We start from the raw sequence: 9,731 nt of genomic DNA on the forward strand, positions 1-9,731 counted from the left end.
AATTATGCACTGAAACGAGATTAAAAAAAACATGCTCGCCCTTCTTTGTCTTTGCAAGTAAACATTTTGACGGTGTAATTGTGCGATACATTGTTTTTACTGTAATTTGGTCTGAAATGTGCCCTCAAACACTTGTAGCATACCTCTTTGTAACTCTAGAATATCAAAACTTTGCCCACTGGCCCAAAAGTGAGAGAAAATGTCCCCTTTTGACTTCAGCACCTGCAACCGTTCATAAGCAGGTGGTCCCTCAGTGTCCTCGAGCGATGTGCCGAGCCGCTCAGTCAAAAGCTGCACAGGTGCAACTGCATCATGAGAGCTGGGCCACGGTTTACTGTCTTTCATATTGATTTAATTGTATATATGTTGTCATTGCTAAATGTCACAATATGATATGCACTTGCAAGTTCTCCACAAAATGTATTTGAAACGTGCTTTGCTTCAGTGTTTTCCAGGCGTCAAATTCACAATGTGAAACAATTCAATTCAATTCAGTTTATTTTATATAGCCCAACATCACAAATACAAGTTTGTCTCGGAGGGCTTTACAATCTGTACACCTGACATCCCTGTCCCGGGACCTCACATCGGATCAGTAAAAACTCCCCCAATAAAGATAGTAGAAACCCTTTCACAGGGGTTCCACGCAGCCACAAATCCATGGAAAAAGAAAGTAGAGTTAGTAATGTGCATTGAAGAGACAATCATTTATCCAGAAGGAGAGAAAGAAGAGGTGAAGAGGAGAGGAGGAGCGAAAGAGGAAGAGAAGGAGAGGAACAAGAACATCTTTGTAATGGAGTCGCATGTTGTAACAACCAATTGAGAAAAAATGTGTCGAGTCATAAGCACTCGAGACAATTTAATCAATAGCTGTTAAAAAGAAAACAAGACAAACACTCCGTAGAATGAAATAGAAACAACATAATTAGAGAACACTGGGGCAATGCAAAATATATTATTTAAACCCAGAGAGAGAAGTAAGTAATTTGCTTGTAATCCAAAAACAAATTGCTTTAATTTAGAAAATAATTTGGGAAATACAAATTCACCCTAGTTGCCTGGGGAGTCTCCCACAATAATCCAATGGAATAATAACTGCCACACATCAGATCCCTGATATTGAGGAGAGATTAGCTGTTTTGCCTGAGGAGTCGGATAAAACTAAAATGTCTTTATCTGTGCATTAGAGGATTACAGTGACAATGGCTGCTTATAGAGTGGCTTTGCATTTCTGGCATGTTGTGGGAGGGTTTGGCTTTCTCCTTTTTAGAGCCCATTACTTCCACACATTTGATGGAACATGGTAATTGTCCCATGAGAGGCTAAAAAGCATACGCAGCTCTGATGCGTGGAGCATCCCAGAAACTCCCCATTTGGCCACAGAGACCCATACCCTTCCTGCCCTTGTAGCTTTAAATGAAGAGAGATCACTTGAACCCAATGTTTTGTCTATCAGGTGCAATGTCTAAATCTGTCTTCAAGGTTTTCCCACCTCAGAAAAATACAATATCAAAAACAACACAACTGTGCTCCCTTGGGCTGTTTTGAGATATCTCGCTTGTGTTTTTAGAGCAAGTCGGAGCGGTGACACGAGGATTGAAGTTGTGGTGAAATTCATTCAACAGCCTGGATCACACTGCACGCATTTCTCAGCTGGAATGAAAATACAAATACTTTTTGAGTGGGATGTTCAGTGGTCGGAGGCTCTGGTTTAAGAAAGGAAGAAAAGAAAAAATCCCCTTTCTTCACTTCTCTTTCTGCCTTTACCTTTCCCCATTTCTCATTCAGCTGAGCGATTTATTGCGTCTGTCGTCTCCCTCCGTCACTACACCAACATCAGGTTAAAGGATTGCATCGGTTGTTCAGTGAGAGGATATTTTATTTTATAACTTAAATAACCAAACACACACCGTGTTTTTTTTTTTCTTAACTCTAAATGGCTTATCAATTTTAATCAGCACACATATGCTTTTCAGATGTTCCATTTCTGCCAGGCAACACACACACACACACACACACACGCGCACACACACACACACACGCACGCACACACACACACACACACACACACACACACACACACACACACACACACACACACACACACACACACACACACACACACACACACACACACACACACACACCTCACGCTCAGTGTGCCAGGGGTGTCAAACCAAGTCATAAATCATTGGTGGATCTTTCCAGATCCTCTAAAGGAACCAATTTGTCCTTCTCTTTTTCTCTCTTCTGCTTGTTGAAGTTATTTTCACTTTTTCTGTGTTACATTTCAGGCTGTTGTAAAATAATACAACTTTATTAAATATTGTGGAAAATGACAAGATTTTATGGAATGGTTTAAAAAAATAAAAAAATAATATCCAATACTACAAGGATTAAAATGACTCAATTACTAGAAGAAGTAAAAGTAAGTATGAACATGAAATATGTTTCTACATAAAGTTTGCTAACTTTCACATTCAATTTACTTCCACTTATAAGTGTAAGTCCAACATGTTCTCCTTACATTTAGTAGTAGTGGCTTTAGCGCCCACATCCTCCTGCATTCTCTCTCCAGTCTGTCTCGCTCTCTTCCTGGCCTTGGGAAAAAAAGCAGAAAAAAAAGCAGAATTTATCAGGGTGGTAATAAAAGACAGGTGCACTTTGATTCCTTTTTGAAAACTCTCATCTCACCACAGTTGGACAACCGAGGCATCTTCACTCTGCATGGTATACCGCTCCACTTTCAATACCTCCACCTACATCAAATACTGTTTTCAGACCATCTCCAAGGACTGAGAGAATTTGCTTCTGTATGCCCAGATGGACCAGATCTCCACTTTCCACTGGAACATTTCGGAGCACTCCGTGTACCGGGCCTGCTGTATCGAGCTGCAATCAAATGTTCGATTCGGCCGCGTCCATTCGTCTGTCATTTCTCTTCGACACCTGTTCATCCGATCAACGTATCGCTGACGACCCAAGGAAGTGCAGAGTGCGAGCTCTTGAGATCAAAGTGTCCGTGTGACGCGTATGCTCATTGCATTGCTGGGAGATGCGGCGAGTTGTTTGCACGGGCACTAGTGCAATCAATCATTTATATTACTGTATGCAATATGTGTAGACTGTGGGTTTACCTGCTCTACAGGTCTCTGCAAAATACCCGTTCAGGATCACAACATCCCGCGTGTGGAAGCCTGAATTCAGAGCAACAAAAGTAGCTCTTTCCTGCTCTTTATTCGTCTTTTATGGAGGTTTACACTCCAGCACCCTCAGCCCGACGGACTCAAGGGTTATTCCTCATCCGCAAATCCTTTTCCCCTTGTGAAAGTTACATATACTAAAAGCATCTGACTCTCGAACTACCCTGAAATACATGATTATTATTCTGACATACTCTGAGGATGCTGACATTTTGCTTGCACCATGTAGCTTTAGTCTTTTATTATGTCATATATGCAGAAGTGAGATGCCTGCTTTTGTGGACTTCTGTGTGCTAGAAGGGAAAGCTTGACTTTCCTATCATGCAGTTCTTCATCATCATTTCAGAAACATAATTTGCTGTGCTTACCTAAATTAATACTCGTTTGGACACCTTATTTCTTTACTTTTTGTTTTTAGAATGTCCTTTTGCTAAAACTCATCGTCATCGTCGAGATCATGAACGTGTTATGTTCAGCTCTCAGGGAGCCGATGCAGCACATGCAAGTTAATCTCCTTCAGCGTGTTGATATGAGGTCAGCTCATCTGGACTAAGTGCTTAATAAGCACAATAAGAGGCATAAACACACTTCATGTATCGTCTTTGTGCTGCGGCCGGCGTGCTAATGTAGTCTGATGGAACATGTCGGAAGAGGCGGCGCAGATGGATGAATGAAAGATCCTCTTGTTGCTGCGATCAAAGACTGATGACACAGCTCTGTGTCACTTTATTTATTTCTCCCTTTTGGTTTTTGTTTTTGTTCTCTCTCTCTTCCTTCCTGTCTCGGTCTGCAGTTCCCGCAGCATAAGATGTGTGTGTGTGTGTGTGTGTGTGTGTGTGTGTGTGTGTGTGTGGTCTGACTGTGTCATTTGCCTTGGCACTGCTGGTGATTTCCTCCCGCTGTAACTTCCTGCCTGAGCCGATTTAGTGTTTCCAGTGGCAACACTCGCACTCCAACCATCACTTCAGAGCCCTCCCTCCATCCCTCTGTTCCTCCTTTCAAGTTTGCTCCATCCATCCATCCGTCTATCCATTCAGGCCTGCCAGACCACAGCCTGTCTCATTCATTAATCATCAGCAGTGAGAAGGATCAAGGGAGCAGTCAGATGAGAAAGAGGAAACAGAGAAAGGTGGCAGGAGTGACAAGTGCAGGAGATTAGAGGTTAAAGATGAAACTTGAACCTCCAGAAAATCCCCCTAAAAAAGAAATGCTAAAATAATCCTGCTGATTAAAACTCTACTTGTTTTTCAGATCCCGTTCTCTCTGGTGCAGTTTCCTCTTTGGGAATATTTAAAGGTATGTCACAGATCTTTCCATCTAACTAACTCTTTCTCTACTACCAGTCTGTTTCGTCCCTCTACTCTCCGCCGTTCCTCTGTAGCATCATTTACAGTCATTATTCTTCGTGATAAATCCGTAGTAAAGTTCTAATAGTGTGCTTACGCTCTGACACATTTACAGCGGGCTCACCCTCTGCATTCCCCTGTATCATTGTGGCAGGCGAAAATTAGACTTTACGCCCCACTTTAATGGCATGTCCCGGCTACCATTAAACCAGCCTTTAATTTATCACGAGAATATCCTGCATATCTGTCTCTTTCTAGCTGTTTTTCTTTTTTTATGTCTCTTCGCCTCTCTCTCTCTCTCTCTCATCACTATCCTCGCTCCTTGCCCCATCTCTCTTTTCATTGTGTGGCCCTAATCACATAAAAGGCTGTTTTTCTTTGAAAAGACGGTTCGTTGGAGTGACATCATGTCTCAAGGGCGCGAGAGGCGGACAGTCAAACATTCCATCAATGTTAGGAGCTAACGGCCGAGCTAAGGCGAACAATACGCTTCACAGCTGTGTGTGTGTGTGTGTGTGTGTGTGTGTGTGTGTGTGTGTGTGTGTGTGTGTGTGTGTGTGTGTGTGTGTGTGTGTGCATTTGTGAGAGTTAGATTTGGTCGTTCACAAGTGTCTCTTTGTGCCTCGGTCAAAGGCCCTCTCTCTCCAGGCCATCTGGACACGTCCGTTGGCGGAGAGCTGAACTGCTGGAATCTGGACCTCTCTCCTCCTTTCTCCTCGTCCTCCTCTCCATTGGCTCCCTCCTCCCAGTCCTCCCATGTGTGTCCTCTCTATTAACAGGGTGCTCTGTATAGCTAATGAGGCGTTTCCTCAGTTACAATGGCGAAGTCTGGCCGACTAGTCGAGCAAGGAGAAGAAAAAAAAAACTTCTTGCAATGAAACAGATTTGTTCTTTTTACCGCCATTCCTCTCAGAGTGACCACCAAGATGTTCGGAGGCTTTCATTAGCGAGAACAACGCGATTGAGCTTGAATAAAGGCCAGAGTGAAGGGAATCTGAGAGTGCATGTGTGTGGCAGGATCTCCCATCTGCTCTGTGGGATAGTAATGTGCTGCGTTACGGCCTTTTTCTTTCTATTTCACGCCGAGCCAGCACAGCTGTCAGGGAGAGAATAAGCCAATTGCTCTACGGGCCGGTAGGAAGAGGAGCAAGCAGACAAATGCTTTTCGTGAAGTGCATTAAGTTCAACTCTTCTGAGCATGGAGAGGCATATCCAGGCAGGAACACGTTATATATTCCTGCCTGGATATATATGAACACATTTCACATGTTGGTGACTACAAAAAGTATGTGTTTTTTCTCATCAGACTTCAAAACATTTGAATAATTCTCACTGTTCCTTCACACATTAATTCCTCAATATTGTGGTTGTGTTGTTTTTCCCCAACAGCAACTGGAGACAGTTTACCCCATCTGTTCTGACCTCAAAAGCAACATTAGCAAAACAGGAGGGTGTCACACTTGAACACTAAGCGAGAGCCACAGAACATTCAAGGAATTTGGTGTCAAAGGCACGATGGGAACTCAAATTTAACCAATGAGATGCACTTTCAAATGCGGCCTCTTGGCTCACACGGGACGCCCTGACGCACTCGCATGCACGCAGACCTACCACCTCTTTCCTGTGGGAAGTCGTCCAGGTGCAAACTCTGACCCTGACGCACGGGTTCGAAGGTCAAAAAGTTTGTTTTCCCAGGTTTACCCCTCATTATTTATTCATGAAACAAAGCGGAAGCGATGGAGAGACTCGTAGAGGGAGAGAGACGGAGAGGAATCCCCCAGCGCGAGGCCTTTGATGTGGAAAAACACAATCTCTTTTTTAATCTCTCTTCTAATGGAATACACATGACACATCCTGAGCTTGAACATGTCTGCCAGTCTTCTCCTTTCTGTCTTTCCCTGTGTGTGTGTGTTTACTTGTTTGTGTTTGCATGTGATGTGCACGCACACATGGTTTGTGTGATGTCCACATGTGTGGGAGATAGGAGGAGCAGGAGATAACATGCCGCCGATTAAACTCTCAGAGGGGGACGGGACTGCACAAAGAAAGTATTAGTAATCGCTCCATGCTGTTGCTCAATTGCTCTCCCTGAGAAGTAATCATACCTTGCAGCGCCCGAGGCGGCCCAGCTGTCCACATGCATTTTATGCAAAGAATAACCTCGCGTCTCCTCCTCCGCTTTGCTGAAATGAGTCGGGGGAGGAAGAGGGACGACAGAGTTCCTTCTCAAAACAAAAACGTCAGTTGGTTTCGGTCAGATGTAAGGAGCAGTCCTGTGACGTGACTGGTTTCAGACACACAAAGACTTTTTTTTTAAGAGTATATTTGGCTTTAATGTAATTTTTATTGACAACACCCTAATGCACTGGTAACCTTCTAGCAGGTCTACCCAACACTGCTTTTAGCCAAACAGACAAGTTGCCCTCGAGCACAGATCATTTAAAGAGGGGCGTCCAGCTACCCTTATTTATTTTTATATGTAATTTAATGCCGCTTCTAGCTGCCATTCTCCAGGAATCATCATTACACTGTTAAACGTGCCGAACAGTGCTATGTACGAGGGGCGGGAGAAGGAAGCACCAGTTGCTCAGCTCCCGACTGTGTATTGTTGCAGTTTTGCTTTTTTTTTTTCTTCCGCCGGGGTGTTGAAGTGGCCCCACTTGTACAAGACGACAGGGCCAGTGACCCCAATGTATTTTGAGTTTGACACCCCTTTGTGAATTTATAGGACTCTACCAATAATATTTGCACTGCTGAATGCTAACAAAAATACAAGAATGTGTTGATATGTGATATGTGAATATGCGTTGACCTCCTGTACTTCAACATGATGCTATCTGGACACAATGTGTAAAGATGATGGAGTGGGGCCACTGCAGCACATTCTCATGAGTCCCTCTTGTCCCGTCCCGTTTCGGGTTCTTGGGAAACAAGTAGCATGACATCACTGGGGAGAAAAGGCTACACAAAAATAGCCGACCAGCCCGGTTCCCAGCTGCAGGCCCCGGACCCCAGAGCAGACCAAGGTTCACAATGTGTTTTCAATGTGTCTGATATCTCCACTAACTACAATCTTCCCTCTCTTTGTTCCCCCTCCCTCTTTCTCCCTCTTTCATCATCCTCCTCTATCGACAACCCTCTCATTCTCTTTCTCTCTCTTGACATTTCCCTCTTTTTCTCCCAGACTCTGTGGTCATGGAGGCAAGGTCACACGCTCTACTCTTGGCAGGCTGCAGTCTGTGGAGCTTTTGCAGGTGCAGGGGATTATTTGCTGCTTTGGGAAAGAAGCAGAGGGGGGAGGTGGAAGAGGAAGGGAAGGGAGGGAGGGATGGACGGCAAAATCGGGGGATGGATAGGTGAATAGATGGCTAGGAGTTTACCCAAAGCCACATTCTTGTCAGATTCCACAAAGGTGAGCTCAGCTGGCAAATCACATCGTCACCTGCAGAGCAGAAGAAATAACAGATTAGAGAAGAATGGATGGAGGAAAATGAAAAACAAAAAAAGCCAATCCAGCCATTTTCTTAGACATTGCTCAGCGCTGAATTAGCACATTTCAATCGTGATTTTACATTGTGTTTCTAAGAAAATGCCCTGTTATCATAGTTCTCTGGACTAGGAGTCATAGGAGTTGTATGATTTTGTATTTGCTAAATTGCTGGAGGAGTATCAGCAGAGAGACTGCAGGGATGAGAGGAGCTGGTTCCTGGGTATGGGCCCCTGCAGCTGTGTGACCTCCTGAGCACTGGGGCCTGAAGTGGTTTAAGAGAATGAGAGGAAGTGGAGTGGACTAAAAACAAAATGAATAGGGGAAAGGAACCGACAAAAACTAGAGAGAATTGCATCAGACTGTAAAACACAAGAGATAAAATACTAGGTAGGGGCACGAGTCAAAGAGAGTCAATGTTTCTAATGTTGACTTTGAGCATAGTTCTGTGTTTGATGATTTAGTTCCATGTCAAGATAAAGATAAAGAAAGGTCTCACAAACCAAAGACAAAGGTCAGAGCCTGGTGTCACCCTTATCAAGGACATAGTTTTATCTAACTGTGTCTGACTGTCTGGGGACCCACTGGAATATAATATTAATAAAGACGTTGATTATTAATAAACTGTGAATCAACATGCGAACAGTCCTGTCCCGCAGCGGGATCCTGAGCTTCAGGGCTCTGCAGGCTTGCGGATGTCACCGGCTGCGGCAGATGCAGCTTATTGACTGCAGATAATGTTACAACCCAGCGGATGTCTTCCATGAACAGGGCCGCTCTGCCATTGAAAGTAACTGAGAACACCAATAACGTTGCCACCTGCAATATAAGTCTGCTAAGCCAGGCCTCAGCGGTGTCCACTGGCTAGCTGACGGCTGCTTCTCTGCACAGCGCTCGCACTGCGGTGAAGTCACCGGCGTCAATGAGCGGGAGTGGTTAGCGCTGTTTGTGCTTTTATTTCCACGAGCTTCTAGAAACCGGCTAGCCAGCATGTTGAGAGCCGTGTCTGAACGCAACCCCAACACTGACTGAGTCAGAGACATTTAAGAGGCCCTTTAATACATGATAATTCATTGTATTTTGACCGTTAGTTGTCATTTCAAGCTTGATAGTTACCAAACATATTTCGTGTAAACTTTTATATTTTGGGGAGAATGACTTTTGATGAGAATGGCAGTGATGAATAATGTATTTGTGGTCCCTGTTCCTGCTGTACAGTCAAACGTTGATACGGCTTACATTCAGGAGAGCAGAGCAGATAACGTTCTGACCGAGCACACTAATTAATTAGGGGGGAGCAAGTGCATAAAACCGGAAACTAAGATAAGGAATGAAAAGGGTTTGATGGCTAATCACAAATTTGTGATGATTTCCAGTGAGAGATAATTACCGTCGGTAATTTCCTGACGGCCTGGTAAGTAAATCACAGACTCTTTCTCTCGTGTGTGTGTGTGTGTGTGTGTGTCTATGTGTGTGCATAGCAACCGCCATACATACGGGACTATTTTCTCTAGGCTACTGAAATGCGATACACAACGTTTGGTGGCTACAACTATTTTGTGCTGAAAGGCAGCTTACTATTTACTTATTATGTATAATGTTGCAGGCAACCGTATTATAAAAGCAATAAGGTACTCGAGGCAGTACTGTATCTACAATAATGTACAGTTCAAGGGTTTGCCCGGGCCTAACAAC

At 44.0% G+C, this 9,731-nt stretch overlaps 1 protein-coding gene across 1 annotated transcript in view; it reads left to right on the forward strand.

Annotated features, from left to right (window-relative positions):
• The window catches only part of slc25a26 (solute carrier family 25 member 26), a 46,737-nt gene that overhangs the window by 23,417 nt on the left and 13,589 nt on the right, over nt 1-9,731 (forward strand). The window contains exons 6-7 of the mRNA XM_079218954.1: nt 4,455-4,499; nt 7,734-7,803. Coding sequence (XP_079075080.1) covers nt 4,455-4,499; nt 7,734-7,803 — 115 coding nt within the window. The remainder of the gene's footprint in view (nt 1-4,454; nt 4,500-7,733; nt 7,804-9,731) is intronic.

This window comes from Taurulus bubalis, assembly GCF_910589615.1.
Source record: "Taurulus bubalis genome assembly, chromosome: 5".
NCBI classification, from domain to species: Eukaryota; Metazoa; Chordata; class Actinopteri; order Perciformes; family Cottidae; genus Taurulus; species Taurulus bubalis.